Source organism: Xenopus laevis, chromosome 5L, assembly GCF_017654675.1.
Source record: "Xenopus laevis strain J_2021 chromosome 5L, Xenopus_laevis_v10.1, whole genome shotgun sequence".
Taxonomy (NCBI): domain Eukaryota; kingdom Metazoa; phylum Chordata; class Amphibia; order Anura; family Pipidae; genus Xenopus; species Xenopus laevis.
The window spans coordinates 130,644,561-130,665,530 of NC_054379.1; the positions used below are offsets into that span (position 1 = coordinate 130,644,561).

General features: G+C 38.2%; 1 protein-coding gene across 2 annotated transcripts; it reads left to right on the forward strand.

Moving 5' to 3' along the window:
- The first annotated feature begins 672 nt into the window (after positions 1–672).
- LOC121393816 (mast cell carboxypeptidase A-like) lies at positions 673–19,334 on the forward strand. 2 transcript variants are annotated; one of them, XM_041563397.1, is made up of 11 exons: positions 673–797; positions 963–1,038; positions 4,064–4,188; positions 4,490–4,595; positions 5,003–5,104; positions 6,038–6,139; positions 6,910–7,011; positions 12,566–12,656; positions 14,726–14,928; positions 17,295–17,379; positions 19,032–19,334. In XM_041563397.1, exons 1-11 carry the CDS (start codon positions 715–717, stop codon positions 19,217–19,219), a joined length of 1,263 nt encoding a protein of 420 aa, XP_041419331.1. In that variant the 5' UTR covers positions 673–714; the 3' UTR covers positions 19,220–19,334. The 2 variants fall into 2 exon arrangements, with proteins under 2 accessions (XP_041419331.1, XP_041419332.1); XM_041563398.1 differs by lacking the exon at positions 6,910–7,011.
- The last annotated feature ends 1,636 nt before the right edge of the window (positions 19,335–20,970 follow it).

Below are 20,970 nucleotides of genomic sequence, written 5' to 3' on the forward strand. Positions count from 1 at the left end.
GTGAATAGGTGAATAATAAGTATTTTTGTATTTAAATAGCATCTAACCCTTAATTTGCCTTACATTTTGAATAAAATAATGGCAGTTACCAAAGGGGGGATCTAATGAAATTATCCATTAACATTGCTCTTGTATTATGGTCTATTAGCCACCAGCACAAGGTCTAGTATCAAATGACAATATTTGCATCATATGGACACTGGAAAATATAATATTATTCAGTGATATACGTACAGGTAAATTATTTAAATATATCATGCTGCTAAGGTATACAGAAAGAATCTTTGAGTAAAAAATAGTATACAGATTTGGGACCTGTTATCCAGAATACTTGGGACCTGTGGTTTTCCGCATAAGGGGTTTTTCTGAAATTTGGATCTCCATCCAATGTCTAGTTATTAATTTAATGATTAAATAAACCCAAAATAATTGTTTATGTCCAACAAGGATTAAAAATATGAATTATTTGTTTAGAATGGAGTCCATGGCTTCCTGTAATTTGGAGCTTTCTGAATACAAGTTTCCAGATAACAGGTCTGATACCTGTATTTTAAGGTCTGCTTCTTTTTAGGCCTGTTAATACTTCTCACCCTAGTACATACAGTTCCATAAATACACTGAGGGAGGGGAAAGCAAAATCATCTGATAATACTGAATACAAAACTGCTCCAGAACCAACACACACTAGATCACTCCCATAACAGGTTCAAAGCAATGTACAAAGCCATGAATGTCTTGTTGATCTGGGTTTGTGGTTTGGCTACTTCTGCAGTGCTGGCAAAGCAAACTTTTCACGGGTAAGGTATCTGCATTTTCCTATAACGTATAATGTAGATTTTTTAAAAAAAATATTTGCCCATCAGTAACAATGGAAACAAAGTTAACCTTGTTCAACCAACTATCACATACATTCGAGTATTGCTCATTTTCTTTTATTTATCCCTAAATGTGGTAAATGCCAGTGACAAGGTGTTCCGTGTCAAACTTCAGACAGAAGAACATGTAGCACTCATTCACAAAATGAAGGAAAAAATCAAGGTAAGTCCTATTGTCACATAGACCATTTATATATACTGTAACCTTCTTTGTTTTACAGATTGTAAAAATAAATTTTTAAATTTACAGTGAATATGACATTGCCTTATTTGTGCTGGAATATGTTGCATTGCTTATCTAGAATGGAATGTTGCAGGCAATACATTACCAGACCATTATCTCTGCAAACTATTCAGTTGGCTTTATTTCTGGAATCATATTTAACATATATTTTGTTTATAAGTCAGGGACAACATACTTAAACTACTGTTGAATTCTAAAATTCTTATATTTGGCACTTTCTGTGCTATTCTCCATTTTGGGACACAAGTATTTAAGGAATCATTCATTTCCAGAGATATTCCTCTACTACACTATGGGGCCGATTCACTAACTTTGAGTGAAAGATTCGAAGTAAAAAAACTTCGAATTTCGAAGTGTTTTTTGGGCTACTTCGACCATCGAATGGGCTACTTCGACCTTCGACTACGACTTCAAATCAAAGGATTCGAACTAAAAATCGTTCGACTATTCGACCATTCGATAGTCGAAGTACTGTCTCTTTAAGAAAAAACTTTGACCCCCTAGTTCGCCATCTAAAAGCTACTGAACTCAATGTTAGCCTATGGGGAAGGTCCCCATAGGCTTTCCTAAGTTTTTTGATCGAAGAATATTCCTTCGATCGTTGGATTAAAATCCTTCGAAGGATTTTATCGCTCGATCGAAGTAAAAATCCTTAGATCGTTTGATCGAACTATTTGCGCTAAAATCCTTCGACTTCGATATTCGAAGTCGAAGGATTTTAATTCCCAGTTGAATATCGAGGGTTAATTAACCCTCGATATTCAACCCTTGGTGAATCAGCCCCTATTAGTTCCAGCAGCTGTAGTATAGCTGTAATCCTATATACTAACCGAAGGCCTATCTATGTCCCGAGTGGAGGGGAGGCAGATGCGCACGCAACTTCGGTTAGGATCTATGAGATGCGCGCGCAACTTCAGCCGAAAGACATAGATGCGGCCTTCGATTAGCAGATGTGCTGGAAGGTTAGGATCAGAACAGGTTAGGATCGGGGAGGCAGATGCGCTGGAAGGTTAGGATCTAGGGAGGCAGATGCGCTCACCGTCTCCTTCTGCCTCCCGCCGCCTCTTCTTTCCTGCTCACTCAGGCGGCGACCGCTGGAAGGTTAGGATCTAGGGAGGCAGATGCGCTCACCGTCACACTAGGGGAACCGGTTGCGTACCTGCACGAAAGTCTGTATAAGCGTCGGCCATCTTGCTACTCCTCTGCGACTTTGTCATCCGCCCACTGCCAAATGCGCCCACTAAAGTCTGTATAAGCGTCGGCCATCTTGCTACTCCTCTGCGAGTTTGTCATCCGCCCACTAAAGTCTGTATAAGCATCGGCCATCTTGCTACTCCTTTGCAAGTTTGTCTAATGGCGGCGCTAGCGTCACTCTAGGAGGGGAACCGGTTGCGTACCTGCACGAAAGTCTGTATAAGCGTCGGCCATCTTGCTACTCCTCTGCGACTTTGTCATCCGCCCACTGCCAAATCCGCCCACTAAAGTCTGTATAAGCGTCGGCCATCTTGCTACTCCTCTGCGAGTTTGTCATCCGCCCACTAAAGTCTGTATAAGCGTCGGCCATCTTGCTACTCCTTTGCAAGTTTGTCTAATGGCGGCGCTAGCGTCACTCTAGGAGGGGAACCGGTTGCGTACCTGCGTGGGTGGCCATTTTTAGCAAAACGGGCTATATTATCTCCAAAAAATATTGATGTTGACATGATAAACAACCAAGTGATTGCATTACTTCCTGGACAAAGCTGTGTCTTTCTGAGTACTGACTGTATTGATTCTGAAGACGAAAGTGAGAAACTTAACTTCCCATTAGAATATTTAAACACTATCAACAATGCTGGATTACCACAACACAATCTTATACTCAAAGTAGGAACAATAGTCATGCTGTTAAGAAACCTTAAGGGTAGGGGCACACGGCGCGATTTCGCCGCGATTCTGCGCTAAGCGAGTTGTCGCTGCGTTTTTTAAGCCGAAATAGCTTTGCTAACTTTGGCGCTGGCGTCAATGCAAATCGCGGCAAAATCGCTGCGCTAATTCACACGCGGCGATTCGTTTTCTATTGTCGTCCGAAGTTGCCTCGCTGAGCGTTTCCGGGCGACAGTAGAAAAAGAATCGCCGCGTGTGAATTAGCGCAGCGATTTCGCCGCGATTTGCATTGACGCCAGCGCCAAAGTTAGCAAAGCTATTTCGGCTTAAAAAACGCAGCGACAACTCGCCCAGCGCAGAATCGCGGCGAAATCGCGCCGTGTGCCCCTACCCTAACACTAAGCAAGGTTTATGTAACGGTACACGGTTGGTTGTGAAGAGCATGAGACAAAATGTTATCAAGGCAGAAGTGCTTACAGGATCCCATAGCGGTGATACTGTTTTGATTCCCAGAATTGACCTTACCAGTTCTGACCAGGAATTACCTTTTAAACTTAAACGACGACAATTCCCCATTAAGGCTGCATTTGCCATGACAATCAACAAATCACAAGGACAAACATTGGATAAAGTCGGCATTTACCTATCTGAGCCTGTGTTTGGTCATGGTCAACTTTATGTTGCATTTTCAAGAGTGCAGCGTTCATCTGATGTTAAAGTCAAGATTTTAAGTACAGCTCACCAGGGAGAACTCATTCAAGGACAGGAGAACATTTTCACAAAAAATGTTGTTTATAAAGAAATTTTTCAGTAACACTTTACTACCAATAAACTCAAAATTTAAGAATTCTAATAGCAGATAGGTAATAACAAGCAATAGGCACAGATTCACTCTACATCCCCACAAATTAGCGTCGCCAGTTGCTGCCTGGGGATGCCGAGTGAATCAGCACCCATCGCATTTTGCTGCCTCACTGTTGTTACCATTCTTTCATTAACGATTCTTTAGAGAATCGGGGGTTTACTGGTGTAGGAAGAAACCTTTTATAAAATAAAACTGATAAATGTTTCTGGATTCCAGCTGGACTTCTGGCACCCAGACACAGCAGACCGAATGGTCCCACACATGGATGCTGACTTTCGTGTTAACAGTGATCAGGCACATTCTGTCAGCATTCTTCTGGAGCAGTTCTCAGTACCATATGAGTAAGATTTTATGCAATATTCTGTTTGTTTGTTTTAAATTTTTTCTTTTTTGTTGCTTCGTTTGGAAGAGTGGGGTTTATACATCCTCATTTTGTAGTGTCTTTATTCTAGTTATTGGAATAAATTAGGTTACATATAGGCATGTCTATATTGTGGGGAAATGCAGTATATACAGTAGGCCAGGAAAGAAAATCTTTTTAGTTTTAGTTTAGTGCCTGTGTAAAGTAACGAGAACCTGGGTGTTTCATTGCTCTTCCAAATTAAAATTGTCCCATTTCTTCTTCTTGTTTTTTTCTGCTAGAGTTTTGTTCCACGATCTTCAGGAAGGTATTGATGCACAACTGGACAACAAGAAGATTCAGAAGTCAAAAGGACACAGCTATACAAAGTACAATACATGGGAAAAGGTAGAAGAAAATATTTAAAGAAGTAAATGTTAAACCACTAGGGGGATCCAATAAGCAATTTGTTGTGTCACCCTTAGATGCAACAGCAATTTATCACTTTCTGTAGCTGCTGACCAAAGACTCAAATTAATTGGCTCCTTCAAGCAGAACTCTTAACATTGTCAGGTTTGGGAATGTACATAGTTGTTCTCAGGGTCTCACCCTAACATTTTAGTCTAATTAAGACCAATCCATCATTCCAATCAGAAAGATTTCAGTAGAGAAAACTGAAATGGGGCAGATTTATTGTAAAAGTGCTTTACTTATTTCACCTGCCATAGAACTGTATCTGTCTAGCATTAAATCATTCCTTCACCTGCATGTGGTTGCATTTTACTGCTATGTTTTGTGATATTTGCTGTTTTCAGATTGTTGAATGGACAGGGAACCTTGCCAAGAAATATCCTAACCTTGTCAAAAAAGTTGACATTGGAAAAACGGTAGAGGGCCGTCCCATGTATGTTCTGCAGGTGAGATATGACAGAAAACAGATACTTTCCTTTATTATTCTAGTAGTGCATATACAACAGAACATCAGCACAAGTGAATAAAAGAATGTTGTGCATTTGCTTGAGTACAGTCTGTGGCTATTTTCTGCTTTACATAGGACCACTTAATTGATTGGTATTCAGAAGATGCCCAGGTTTCCATATCTGCAAAATAGCATTTTGATTTGATTTATATCATAAGCGAATGTTATTTCCATTGCAAGTACCATATCCAGAAGCATGTTTTTTTTTTAATGAATACAGTGTGAACAATTTCTAAAGTATTATAATATAATTTGATCAAGCAGAGGTAGTGTATAATTTAAAAAGATAACAACCTCCCTAGCTGCTCTGTTACCTGCAGTGCTAGTTATGCCACTGCCCGGACTGGCAATCTGTAGATTTTGCCAAATACCAGATGGGCTGTTTAAGATGTCATAGACCTGGAGTGCCCATACTTTACTAATGTGAGCTCTACTTTTAGTGATGTTGTCCCATTATGATCTACATCCATAAAAGCATTGTTAGCATTCTGTTCCATGGGAAATATTACTTAAATATTGATTGATGAGAAAATGTATATTACTATATTAAACAAACAACTATTTCTTATGTAACCTAAATGTAATAAATATCTGAATGAAAAGAATGAAATAGACAAGCTGTTTGTTGACAGTTTCTTGAGATCTACCGATTAGCAGCTAAAGGTCTACTGGTAGATCCCGATCTACATTTTGGACACCCCTGTCATAGCCAATCAAACTTTATTGTAGCGGCTTGTTTCTTCCCCTGTGTACTTGAAATTCCAGGGCCTACTTTGAATCCCCATCCGGGCTATGAATCCACACCATGCTATGGTGCTTTATAGAAGTTTTTGTTGTTATTGTGCAATCACAGTTTATTTGTAATTTGTAGGTGGGAAATGCAAACTCTGCAACAAAAGCAATCTTCATGGACTGCGGAATACATGCACGGGAATGGATCTCACCAGCATTCTGTCAGTGGTTTGTTAAAGAGGTGATGATAACATATGCATTATGCCTTTTATATCAGACTGGTAAGAGTTCACACACATATATATATTTTATATAGTATATTGAAATGCCTCTCACAAAATGCTCTATGAGACAGAACAGATGTGGAGAACAGCAGGGACTGTGTTCACTTAGACTGAAAAGTCAGTTTGGATGCTGAAATTAATGAGTTTTCACTTGTGAGTAAGGGTTTGGGGCCAGGAGTGAACTCTCTAAACAGAAAGGGAGGCAAGCTGGCGCAGCTGGGAGAGCTGAGGAGTAAAAGCAAAAAGGCTAAGTGAAATTTTTGAATTTACCGAACTGAGTTGCCTTAATTGTGGCTGACTTCCAGTGGATAAGTATCTTTCAGAAGAATGGACATTCATTTGTTTGCTTGAAATTGAACAATGCCCTTCTTGTGGAAAACATTGCTGTGAATAACACAGGTACAGACCTGCTTGGAGTAACACTGCGCACTTCCTTTAAAAAAGGTATTGCCACTTCTATCTTCAGTTATATATACGCATACATCCTAAAATGATCTATCTCAGTATTATGAAACAATAGAAGATTAGCCTTGTCTATACCCTACAATACCTGGAATCATCCTTTAACCTAATTGCTACATTTCTGGTTGTAGGGGTTGTAAGGAAGTGTATTTTCTCTTTCTCTCTCTGTATAGCTAATGTAAGAATTGACTAAATATAATTTTATGACCCTACAATTAATCATAAATCTTTCAGATTCTAACAATATTTTGCTTTGTTTCTTCAGCTTATTAAAGGTAAAAACAACATAAGAGAACTAGTGAAGAGCCTTACCTTCTATATTCTACCTGTATTTAACATTGATGGCTATGTTTGGACATGGACAGAGGTATTTCAAATATTGTCATTCCACTTTTCTTAAAGCTATTCATTTTTGTCTACATTTATATCCCGTGTGAATAAAAATAACTTCACTGACTGTAAAATTATCGGTTTTAAAAAGCAATATAAAAAATGATTGTATAGAGGATGTTATCTTGTTTCTTAGGAGTTGGTTCTTGGCTTCAGTCGCTTGTTGTGATTCTGTATTGAGATAAATAACTTACCATGTGGCATATTTATCAATAAAATAAAAATAAAAAGATGGAAAGTTCAGGGTCCCCTTGCTGTGAATGCACTTAATGCCTCAGTGCCAGTAAAAAGCGCAACACTAATGTTAAAATAACAATTAAACATATGCACAAGTGGTTTATGCATAGTATTTTAGGGCTTTCGTGCCTATGAGTGTTTTTGTGCCTATTGCTACGCCTACTACTTGTATGTATGTATATTTTTATTTGTAAAGCGCTCATTGAGGGCAAAGCACTGTTCAACAAAACAATAAATTAGTAGTAACAAACAAGGGGTCATTGGAATAAAAAGTAACAATAAGTGCATTATTAGAAATACAATTCACATAAATATAAAATATAATTACAATGCAGATTAAGTGCTCAGTGTCAAGGAAACAGTCTAAATGGGAGGGTAACATACAGACACAATTCAGAGGGGTATTAAGGTGCTGTGGGTTGCAGTTGGTTACACTGTATTTGTTACTACTTGTTGATGAGGTCAAATATCTATATGTTTCTAGTGCAACATTGAAGCTAGAAGGAAGCCTGTTCCTTAGATTCTCATCTGTTAACTTATCCTGGCTACTAGTGAACCCAAAACAGTTTGTCATTTTTTACAGTAGAAAAGTAGTAGTCCAATTAAGTAGAACAGCTTTAAAAGAGTGTACAGGTATGGACTCTGTTATGCGAAAACTCGTTATCCAGAAAGCTTTGAATTTCAGAAAGGCCTTCTCCCATAGGGGCAGATTTACTAAGGAGCGAAGTGGCTGACGCTAGCAACAATTCGCTAGTGTGATCACCCACAGGGACATCGTCAATTTACAGGTACAGGCGCTAATTTGCTAGTGAAACAGACCGTCGCTATCGGTCATTCGCACTATGTCACCAGGCGACTTTTCGCTCTATTGAATGGACTTTTACGTTACCACTTTCGCCAGCGTTGCCTTCACCACCTCTGTCACATACATCATTAGGGATGTCGCGGACTGTTCGCCCGCGAACTAATTCGCGCGAACATCGACCGTTCGTGTCCGCCGAATGTTCGCGAACGTCGCGCGACGTTCGCCAATTTGGGTTCGCCTTAGCTGGCGCTTATTTTTGACCTCTCACCCCAGACCAGCAGATACATGGCAGCCAATCAGGAAGCTCTCCCTCCTGGACCACCCCCACACCCCCTGGACCACTCCCCTTCCATATATAAACTGAAGCCCTGCAGCGTTTTTTCATTCTGCCTGTGTGTGCTTGGAAGAGCTAGTGTAGGGAGAGAGCTGTTAGTGATTTGAGGGACAGTTGATAGTAACTTTGCTGGCTAGTAATCTACTTGATACTGCTCTGTATTGTAGGGACAGAACTCTGCAGGGATTTGAGGGACATTTTAGGTTAGGTAGCTTTGCTTTGCTCTGTATGTAGCTGCTGTGGGCACTGCTGCTGATCTCATCTGCTGACTGCTGCCTGTAACCCAATAGTCCTTGTAAGGACTGCTTTTATTTTCTTTTTTGTTTTTTTACTTTGCTACTATAAGAGCTAGTGCTATTAGTCTAGCTGTGTTGGGGAGTGGGACTGGTGTGCTGCTCCTCCTAGTAGTTCACCACTACCAGCACCAACCAGAGTCAAAATTGTTACAAAGTATCTTATTTGCACCTGTTAGCTGTTCTGAGCTCTCTGCCAAAAGCCAATTAAGTTAGAAACTGTTTTTTTTCTGGCTGTTCAGTGCAGAGAAAAGAGGGACTTTCCAGTACAAAAGAGGGACAGGGGTTGAGTGGTCAAAAGAGGGACAGTTGGGAGGTATGCAAGTGCCACCTAGCTGTGTGAGCTTTTTCACATTCTGTCTAAATAATAATAATAATTCCGTGTCCGTAAACATCACCTGAGTGATGTTTTTACAGCAGCAATAATATATTCCGTATCCACTACTGTATACGTTGCCCTTGCAGGCATTGTTTGCCCAGTCTTTAACCAAGTGCCACCTAGCTGTGTGAGCTTTTTCACATTCCGTGTCCAGAAACATCACCTGAGTGACGTAGTGTGATTTCTGCCCTTTACAGCACAAAACGCAGCGCTGTGTCAACAATGTATTTTTCAGATACATTTTTGCCCTTGATCCCCCTCTGGCATGCCACTGTCCAGGTCGTTGCACCCTTTAAACAACTTTAAAATCATTTTTCTGGCCAGAAATGTCTTTTCTAGCTTTTAAAATTCGCCTTCCCATTGAAGTCTATGGGGTTCGCGAACATTTTTTCCGACGTTCGCTACATCCCTACACATCATATCCTGTGAGCCGAAAATGCATTAAAGTTCAAAAAACGCTGGCGACTTTTCCTTTTTTTTAAGCGGGATTGGCTGCAAAAGTCCTAACTTACTTTTTTGGGTAAGCGGTTTTCTCAACACATTTTATAACATATGGAGCATTAATTTTACAGTAGGGCATTATATTAACTCTCTTGTCTTTATTAAGGTTGCCTGGACAATTTTCCGCCCTATGCAAATAGACCTAAGCACAAGATCACTAGCGAAGTTTTGCTAGGCACAAATGAATGTTAGCGCATCTTCGATATGAAATGCTCACACAGCCAAAGTAACGCTAGTGAAAAGACACCACGATACCACATTTAAGTGAATTAGCATATTCATCGCATATTTGCAGCTGGTGAAGTGGTGCGATGGGTGCGAAGCTTATGCTGGCAAAATTTCGCCGTTAGTGAATCTGCCCCAGTGACTCCATTTTATCCAAAAATTCGAAATTTTTGAAAATGATTTCCTTTTTCTCTGTAATAATAAAAAGTACCTTGTACTTGATCCAAACTAAGATATGATAATCCTTATTAGAGGTAAAAGCAGCCTATTTGGTTCATTTAATGTTTACATGATTTTTGAGGTATGAAGATCCAAATCATGGAAAGATCCATTATCCATAAAACTCCAGGTCCTGAGCATTCTGAATAACAGGTTCCATACCTGTATACATTAAAAGGCCAAAACACCAAGCAGCTTTATCAGGTTTAGAACTTTAAACCAGAATGAAATGGATACAGAATCATCATACTGATATGCCTTTAAGAAAGATACCCTAAAATAAGGATAATATAACAGACTAGCATGCTTCAAACTTTTTTTTTATTAGGTTCTCCATTTTCATGAACAACAGTCAACATGGCAAAAATAAAACCTGGTCATCTTTTTAAAAGTATTACATTGCAAGGTTAATCCAATAGAAGGGTATATCATGTTTCATGTACTGATGCATTGCAGAGCTTGTTTGTGCAGCCTCTGCACATTGCACACATTCAACAACCTATAGGATACAACAGGCAAAGACTTTTAAATCATTTATTCAATGCATCAGCAAAAATATTTACCTCCAATTTGCTTTACAAATTCTGATGACTTTTCCTTATGTGGTCGGTGCTATTGAGAATAAAACTTTAATGAAATGAATGCTACATACAGTATATAACATATGGGCTTATTTATCAAAAATCGAGTTTGTGAGGTTTTTTCTACTTCAAATAAACTTTATTAATTTATAACATTGTTAAAAACTTGACTGTTTGCTTATTTATAAGAAAAATCAAAAATAAAAACTCAGTTTGAATACAATAGAGGGCAAAACTCAAATACCTCGAATTTTTGAGTTTATAAGCTCAAAAAAACAAGAAAAACAAGAAAATCTCGAATTAAAGAAACGGCTTGCTATTTGCCTAGGAAAACTCTCATTGATGAACTCACAAACTTTTAGATGCCGACAATTTTGCTTAAAGGGATACTGTCATGGAAAAAATTTTTTTTTCAAAATGAATCAGTTAATAGTGCTGCTCCAGCAGAATTCTGCACTGAAATCCATTTCTCAAAAGAGCAAACAGATTTTTTTATATTCAGTTTTGAAATCTGACATGGGGCTAGACATATTGTCAGTTTCCCAGCTGCCCCAAGTCATGTGACTTGTGCTCTGATAAACTTCAATCACTCTTTACTGCTGTACTGCAAGTTGGAGTGATATCACCCCTCCCCCCCCCCAGCAGCCAAACAAAAGAAAAATGGGAAGGTAACCAGATAGCAGCTCCCTAACACAAGATAACAGCTGCCTGGTAGATCTAAGAACAACACTCAATAGTAAAAACCCATGTCTCACTGAGACACATTCAGTTACATTGAGAAGGAAAAAACAGCAGCCTCCCAGAAAGCATTTCTCTCCTAAAGTGCAGGCACAAGTCACAAAACAGAATATAAAAAAATCTGTTTGCTCTTTTGAGAAATGGATTTCAGTGCAGAATTCTGCTGGAGTAGCACTACTAACTGAAGCATTTTGAAAAAAAACATTTTTTCCGATGACAGGATCCCTTTAATAAATACCAAACATTCAAGTTTTTGAAAATATCATTCTAATTTGAGAGTTTGTGTGCAAAAAAATGGCAAAGATGTTTTTGAACGTTTAAAAATCACCCCCATACTGTTACTTCACCTAAATAAAAAGTCTCAACACTCTTCAATCACAGCGAACACAAGGCACAGCAAGGGCATCCAACATTATCTCCAGTAAACGCCAGTAAACGCCCCCATTATTAACCATGCCTTAATGTTGCTTAGAAAACAATAGCAAACATTTGAGTTTTAAAGGAGAAGGAAAGCTCCAAGACAGTTTGTTGTCAACAGATTAGCCAAAATAGTGCAAGCTAGAATGCTATATTTATTCTGCAGAATGCTTTAACATAACTGAGTAAACAGCTCTAGACACTGTCTCTGTTTGTTTAGGATAGAAGCTGCCATATAAGCTTGGTGTGACATCACTACCTACCTGAGTCTCTCCCTGCTCACTTACAGCTCTGAGCTCAGATTACAGCAGGGATGGGAGGAGGGAGGGGGAGAGGAGCAAACTGAGCATGCTCAAGCCCTGCCCTGGAGGTTTATGCTGAAAACAGGAAGTCTGATACAGAAGCCCATGTGTACAGAATAAAATGAAAGAAATGCTGTGTTTCTTTTGACAGAGGACTCAGGGCAGCATTACTTTGAGGGTTTACTGGTGTATTTATATAGACCTTTCTGATAAAGCTTACTTAATTTTAGCCTTTCCTTCTCCTTTAAGCACAGAAACAAATGAGATCAAAGGGGTTTAAAACACAGAACTACGGAAAATAGACCATTCAGAAAGTGTTTAGTAATTCATTATATCAGTTATTTCCCTATTGGTGCCTATTTACCGATCATAGAAATGCACACCCAATACAAAGGTAAACTTCAAGAGATGGTTAGTAGTTTGCCATCAGTGGTTTGGAAAGAAAAGTTGCAGGCAGGGAACAACAGGTCTATTAACAGAACTATGTTTCTTTGTGGTAGGATCGCATGTGGAGAAAGAATCGATCCCCTTCAGATGATGGTAACTGTGTGGGTACAGATCTCAACAGGAACTTCAACATTTCATGGTGTGGTATGATTGATTATATTAAACTTCTACCAAAAACCAGGCAATTGTTGTATTTTATACTCCTGGACTGGGAAACTTGTATGCTCAGGACGTTAACATGACTGAATTCACTGCCATGGAATACTTGAACGGGTATGGGACATGTTATCTAGAATGCCCAGGACATGGGGTTTTCCAGATAACAGTTCCTTCCGTAAGTTGGAGCTCCGTACCGTGAGTGGGTTATTTATTAGGGTTGAAGTTGTATTTTCTATGAAAATTCTAGTTTTAGAGTTGATTTTTTGGTCAAAACTCAAATTTTCAATATTGTAGGAGTCATGTAGGAGTAAATGGCCCTTGAGTAAATGGAGTAAATGGCCCTTGAACCGTCATGTAGGAGTAAATGGCCCTTGAACCAATTGAAGATGTTAATAGACTGCATGATGTTAGAGTTTTTTCAGAGGGTTTTGCCCAAAAACAACATTTCGAGTGATTCGAGTTTTTTCCCACTGAAAACTCGATCAATTCGAACTTGCAGAATCGTGTTTTTTCCATTCAAGTTGTGAGTTCATTCGAGCTCATTTAAGGTATAAAAAAACTAACATTCGACCTTTCATAAATAACCCCCTAAGTCTGTTAAAAAAAAATAAACCTTAAACCTTAACCTTTCAAAATGAATCGGTTAATAGTGCTGCTCCAGCAGAATTCTGTGCTGAAATTCATTTCTCAAAAGAGCAAACAGATTTTTTTTATATTCAGTTTTGAAATCTGACATGGGGCTAGACATATTGTCAATTTCCCAGCTGCCCCAAGTCATGTGACTGAAAAAAACATGTTTTCCGGTGACAAGATCCCTTTAAATAACCATAATAGGCTGATTTTGCCACCGGTAAGGATTAATTGTATTTAAGCTCGCTTCAATTACAAGGTACTGTTTTATTATTACAGAGAAAAAAGGATATTATTTTTAAAAGTTTGGATTTTTTGATTAAAATTGAGTTTATGGTAGATGGACTTCCCATATTTCAGAACTTTCTGTAAACAGTTTTCTGAATAACAGATCCCATACCTGTAATCACATCCCTTTACAGTGAATGAAAAGGCTGGAACATATTGATGTGCACTTTCTCCACTGAGTTTTCCCTTAATTCCCATTTATTAATATTGGAGGTGATTTCATGTAATCTTTGATTCTTAATCAACTTTAACCAAGGAAAATGTTGGTGTTCAAAACACCCTTGTGCCATTATATATAAAATAAAAGGATGTATGTTATAGGACACTTGGAGAGACCATTATGTGCAGATAACAGTGCTGCAATGATCAGGTTTCTCTAGTTTTCTGCTAAATATAAAACCATCAATTACAAAGGAAGAAAAGTAATTGCACTGCAGCTATAAATGAGATAGTGAACATTAAAATCATGTTAGTCAATATAGAATTTCACAACCATGAAACAGTTTTAAAAAACGTCAATTTAAAATGGCAATAAAATCAAAAAAAGCAGATGCAGCTTTTCCTTGAAACCAGCATTTTTTGTCATTAATCTCACAGTTGGAGGAGTGAGAGCATATTCATTTCACAGTCAGACTAACCATTAAATTGCTTAGCGAATCAAAATCAGAGTGGGCGGTTTTAGAAGTCTTGATCCCAAGATATTTAAAACGGAATAACAAAGCATAACTATTAGATTTCACAAATGCAGCCTTTACCTTAATAAGTACTACGGTATCATTACCATTAAGCATTGAAGCAGAGTTATTTTTCTGCTCATATGGTATTTTTCCTGCCTAGAATAGAGAGTAATGGCTTAATACCCATAAAGCTTTACTAATTCTATTGCTCTCAGTTTTGTACACTATATCAGACTGTTGCAAAACCTTATCTTATATAAAATTAGCCTGTATATAAGGTGTAGTTACTCTTTACATTAAATCAATAAGCATGTGGTGGCTGATATCTATGGCACAGTGGGGACAACCATGAAGTGCTTTGGATGATAATTGTAGCCTAGTGTGGTGTGGTTGTGTGTTGTTTCAGATGGTTTGTGTAGCACGTGCTAGTGTGGCTTATTCAGGCTTATTTCATTGCAGACATTGGCTCTTCGACTGAACCATGCAGCGAAATCTACTGTGGAGCAACTGCAGAATCTGAGATAGAAGCCAAAAACGTGGCTAATTTTATCCGAAGTCATGTGGATTCCATCAAAGCCTACATCAGTATCCACTCCTATTCACAGATGTTATTGTACCCTTTCTCCTACACGTACAACCTTGCACCCGATCACAAAGAACTGGCAAGTAGTTTTCCATTAACCTCAGAATATAAATATTCTTTCATTTATTTTTCTTTCTTAGGACATTGTCTGACCAAGGGCTACAGGTCACCTTCAAGACTCAGGGCAAACTGCTTTTTGTTGTTCCCTGAAACCTGATAACAAATTCTGTAATTAAATTAGTCAGGCTTTAGCTTCTACGTTCATAAATAACTGAACTTCTATCATATAGATGTAAAAGGATACATTATCATTTAATAAAAACTGAATTCTGTTGGCATTATTCCAGATCCCTTAAAGGGCATATTTATAGCTTGTGGCCAGAAATGATGGCCTTTTCTTCTGCTGAGGACTCTGGGAGTTGAAGTTTACAGCAGCTGTAGGCCACCAGTTTCACAATTTAGTAGCAGTGGATGTGGATGTGGATGGTGTAAATAGTTGGTGTCTCTAAGAGGAGCAGAGGAAGGCACCCAGGAACATAAAATGAGACAAGTACGGAAATACAGTGAGGAGCAAAGGAGTGAAGGACTTTGAATATCAACAGAAGGATTTTGAATCCTTCCCTTTGCTTAACAGGCAGCTATGCTACAGATTTTACTTTGGGCTCAGCAGGTTCTCTCTTAGATGAGAGCAGAAGGATTTCAGGTTGATTGCAGGGGAGAGAGGTGGGAGGCTGGGAGGCTGGGAGACTGGTGAGTAGGAGATTGTAGTAGTCTAAACAGTGAAAGGAGAAGGGCTAGTTTAGGGTGGGAAGACCATGAGCTCAGTTGAGTTAAAAAATCAAAAGCCAGACTGCACAGTCAGGGACCAGTATTTTATGGGTGCAGAACAGTTAGTAATAAAAGAAAAGAGGAGAGGTTTCATTATTGTATTAGAGAGGGTACAGAGAAGAGCAACTAAGCTGGTAAAAGGTATTGAAAATCTTAGCTATGAGGAAAGACTGGCCAAATTGGGGATGTTCACGCTGGAGAAGAGGCGCTTAAGGGGTGATATGATGACTATGTATAAATATATAAAGGGATCATATAACAATCTCTCTAATGCTTTATTTACCAGTAGGTCTTTCCAGCTGACACGAGGTCACCCATTCCGATTAGAAGAAAAGAGGTTCCGCCTAAATATTCGGAAGGGGTTTTTTACAGTGAGAGCTGTGAAGATGTGGAATTCTCTCCCTGAATCAGTTGTACAGGCTGATACATTAGATAGCTTTAAGAAGGGGTTGGATGGCTTTTTAGCAAGTAAGGGAATACAGGGTTATGGGAAATAGCTCATAGTCCAAGTTGATCCAGGGACTAATCCGATTGCCATTTTGGAGTCAGGAAGGAATTTTTCCCCCTCTAAGGCAAATTGGAGAGGCTTCAGATGGGTTTTTTGCCTTCCTCTGGATCAACTGGCAGATAGGTAGTTAATAAACAAAAAAAAAAAAGGTTGAACTCGATGGACATGTGTCTTTTTTCAACCTTACTTACTATGTTACTATGTTACTATGTTACTATGTTCCAGAGGTTTAGACACTAGCTGTGAGTGACAGTTAGATAGATAGCATGGGCCCAATGTAGCCTTTTTAAGAATGGACTTGACACAGTCCTGTTTGAATAAAGTGGGGAAGTACAGTACCAGAAGCTAGAGAGGAAATGGAAATGTGAGTGCTGGAGGACAATAGTTAAGAAATGGTGAGTGCATAGGATCAAGTCAGCAAGATGTAAGTTGAGATGAATGGAGACACCGAGAAACTTCAGTAACAGCATCAATAGGGAAAGAAGAGATTTAAGAAGGTTGAGATTCTTGTTTGTGGATAGAATCTACTTTGTTTTTAAAGAAGTCAGCAAAGTCCTGCAGGTTAAAATCAGATGTGAGTGGTTTATTTGGTAAAGGGATGAGGGGTGGGTTGAATATTGAAAACAAGGGTCATGGGTTGGATTCATTATTATTTACTATGTGTACCATACTAATCGTATTGCTTCAAACACACAGGAACACAAAGGGGCATACAGTAGGTGTTGATTGTGGATGACAATTGAGTTATAGGTATTTACAAAAGGAATCACTGAAGGAGGAGAGGCTAGAACCAAGATAATTCAATATAGTAGTTATAGTAACAGTTAGAGCGTTACGAATCAAGAGTGTTAGCAGAAGGGGGAATGTGTGAGGTCAAAAAAGAGATGATGATGATGATGATGATGATCTAATAAAGGAAAGAATCATTGTTAAATGTGGAAAGGTTTAGGTTTTCGGTAAAGACTAGATCTAGGAAGAGGCCCTCCTTATGGTTGACTGTATTCATCCACTGTTGGAGATAATACAAATCATGGATGGGAAGCAGGTCCCAAGATAAGGCAGCCTATACTTGCATTTTGCAGTAAGGGATAGTTTAATTTTTTTTTCAGGATGAAATTGCTAAAGGAGCAGTATCTGAACTGAAAGGCCTTTATGGAACATCGTACACATATGGACCTTCTGCTTCCACAATTTGTAAGCATATTCCTCCTTCTTGATAAATAATTGCTGAGTTTATGGTCACTCTATTCATAGTCACTCTTAGTCATGCTTTTTCCCCATGGGATATACAGTATTTACAAGTGCCAGCTGCCACTAAATATGGATATACACACACACATACACAAAATAAAAATGCCTGTAGTCATCAATTACATTTCTAGGTAAAAGTGGCACTACTACCATATTTTGTTTGTATTTGCATCTAAAAAACATCTATTTACAAGAGTAGTGTTGAAAAGGGCGATTATATTAAATAATGAAAGATTACCGTCACTTTTGTTCTTGAATGTGGAACAGGGATGGGGTCTTTTCTCTGTAAATTCATTCTCCAGAAAGCCCAAGGATATGTAATACTTAAAGGAAAAGTAACACCAAAACATGAACGTGTATTAAAGTAATGAAAATATAATGTACTGATTGCGTTGCACTCGTACAACTGGTGTGTTTCCTGCAGAAACTGTACAATTTATAAAAACAAAACTGTTGTGCAGCCATGGGGGCAGCCATTCAAAGCTGAAAAGGGAGAAAAGGCACAGGATACTCAACAGATAACAGCCTCATAATATACAATGGGATTCTTCAGAACTTATCTGTGATCCATTGTATCCTGTGTTTGACTGGCTGCCCCCATAGCTGCATAGCTGCTTGATTATATCAACTATAATAGTTTTTCTGAAGCAAACACACCAGTTTTACCAGAGCAGGGCAACAGTACCTTATATAGTCATTCTTTTAAAACACTTACATTTTTTGGTGTTACTGTTCCTTTAAAATGTTTTTTTTTTCAGAGTACCTGTAACTGTACAGTTACAGGAACTGAACAGCAGGTGGCACTGTTGTTACTCAAACAGTTAATAAAAACATAAATAGCTCTGGAAATAAATAATTAATGTAAATTGCAAAAGTGCTTAGAAAATCACACTGAGCAATTCTGCATTCCATTTTTTAAGGTTTACTTATCCTTTAAGACAATCATTCTAATATTTTAAATTGATTTTCTTTTATTGTTATGATAAAGCAGCACCCTATATTGATGGTTACTAAGCTCCACGAATCTGTATTTTGAAAATAAAAATATAAGTAGAATGAATTACTTGCAATCTAATGTGTAAGATTATGTAAAAGGGACGCCATCAGAATCATGACAGTATCCCTTTAAAGGAACAATAACACCAAAAAATGTAAAGTGTTTTAAATGAATGACAATGTAATGTAATGTGCTATTGCCCTGCACTGGTAAAACTGGTGTGTTTGATTCAGACACACAACTTTAATTTAGATAAACAAGCTTCTGTGTAGTCAGTCATGGGGGCAGCCATTCAAAGTTGAAAAAGGAGAAAAAGCACAGGATACACAGCAGATAACAGATTAACTATGCAGTATACAATGGGATTCTTCAGAAATGGGATATCTGCCGTGTAGCCCCTGCTTGAATGGCTGCCCCCATAGCTACACAGCAGCTCGTTTAGATAAACTATATTTGTGTTTCTGAAGCAAACACACCAGTTTTACCAGTGCAGGACAACAGTACATTATATTGTCATTCCTTTAAAACAATAATCTTTTGATGTTACTTTTCCTTTAAGTAATGTCATAACAGTGGTTATTTGTTGCATGATTTCTAGATCCTACGGCTGGCTCATCTGATGATTGGGCTTATTCAGTGGGAATTAAGTATTCGTTCACTTTTGAGCTGCGTGACAAAGGCAAGAAAGGCTTTCTCCTCCCGCAATCCCAGATAAAGGCAACCTGTCAAGAAAGTACCCTGGCAGTTGCATATATAGCCAAATATGTTCTTGCTCACTCTTCATAATTCAATATATATATATATATAAAAAAAATTTTGGTCTTTTTCATTCTTATACTAATTTTTAAGTATGTATTACCAACATGTTTTTCCTCAAATTAAATATATTTTTTCCCCTGCACATAATTTGCCAGTCAACTTTTGTAACAGTATAATGTTCCTAGCTATTTAAATTACACTTGCTTGCTCCAGTTCAGTATCTACAAGGTGTTGCATTATGCTGCCATTATGGTCTCTGTACCATGAGAAGCAGAACCATGATTTATAGGCAATTGGTTTGCTAGACCCTAATAAATAGCTGTTAGACAATGAAACCATATGTAGTGATGGGCGAACTTGGGGCGTTTCGCCGAAAAATTAGCAAAATTTGCAAAATGGCAAAAAATTTGTGAAACGGCGCCGGCGTCTTGTTTTTGACCCGGCGTCCATTTTTGGTGAAATTGCATCCGCGTCCATTTTTTTCTGACACCGGCAAATTTTCGTGGTGGTTTCACAAATTTATTCACCGGTGGCGAATCGCGCAAATTCGCACCTGCAAATTCGCGCCTGCCGAAGAAATTTGCCCATCACTAACCATATGTTCTTCTCTAGACTCTACATCTTTGCCTCTCTCAACATGAATAAAAAGCAGCATGAAGGAAGGGCTTCCATTCCAATTCTGTGGCAGTGCAATATTTAAATGGCACAGTAGATGGCAATGTTTGCACAAGTTTCCATCAATGTAATAAGCATGTGAAAACTTGCTTTGTACCCCAAACCTTTACAACACACATCACAGTAAAAGCATAGTGTTTATTAAACACACTAAATGCCAAAATCAATTAGACCATATCATTGTATATATACAGGAAGACATTTTTTGTCTCCCTGTTCTTCTTTAGTTTTACTTTCATTTATGTTCCGCTCTTTCATTTTCTTTTCACTTTGTTCCCTTTCACTGTTTTACATACACAACTAAAGAAAAACTAATGCTTTAGTTCACAACTATATTGCCTTCACCTGAATGTTGTGAAATGTAGGATTTTACTGTAATTTGTTGCATGGGATCCAAAAAGCTCAGAATTACGGGAAGGTCATCTGTCATTTTAATAAAATCATTGAAAATGTAAAATACATTTCCCCTTTCCTCTGTAATAATAGAATACAGGTATGGGACCTGTTATCCAGAACAGCCCAGGGACCTGGGCTTTTCAGTCTTTTTTTTTTTAAGTCTACTAGAAAATAATGTAAACATTAAATAAACCCAATAGGAATGTTTTCCTGTAATAAGGATTAATTATATCTTAATTTGGATCAAGTACAAGGTATTGTGTTATTATTACAGAGAAAAAGGAAATCATTTCTTAAAATGTGGCTTATTTGGATAAAATGGAGTCTATGGGAGATGGCCTTCATGTAATTCAGAGCTTTTTGCATAAAGGGTTTCCAGATAACAGATCCCATACCTGTAGTACCTTGTACTTGATTCCAACTAATATAATGAATGCTTAGTAAAGCAAATTCATTTTGTGGGTTTACTTAGTGTTTAAATTATTTTTAGAAGCTTTAAGGTATGGTGATCCAAATTACTGAAAACCTGGAAAACCCCAGGTCCTGATCGTTCTGGATAACAGGTCTCATAGGGGGTGGATTGGGATAGTTGTTATACTACTACCACTTGGCAACCCAACTCACCAACACTGCATCTGTGGATAAATTCTAACATACGGTACAACATTTTCACTCCTCGGGGGCCATTTGGTATTGCTCCAGAAAAA

What these genes read in the sequence shown, in the direction of transcription:
- LOC121393816 (XM_041563397.1), top strand. Translation starts at nt 715, where the DNA reads ATGTACAAAGCCATGAATGTCTTGTTGATCTGGGTTTGTGGTTTGGCT. An exon ending in AGTACAATACATGGGAAAAG is followed by an intron (nt 4,596 to 5,002) that starts GTAGAAGAAAAT and finishes TGCTGTTTTCAG; the next exon opens with ATTGTTGAATGGACAGGGAA. An exon ending in ACCTTCTGCTTCCACAATTT is followed by an intron (nt 17,380 to 19,031) that starts GTAAGCATATTC and finishes CATGATTTCTAG; the next exon opens with ATCCTACGGCTGGCTCATCT.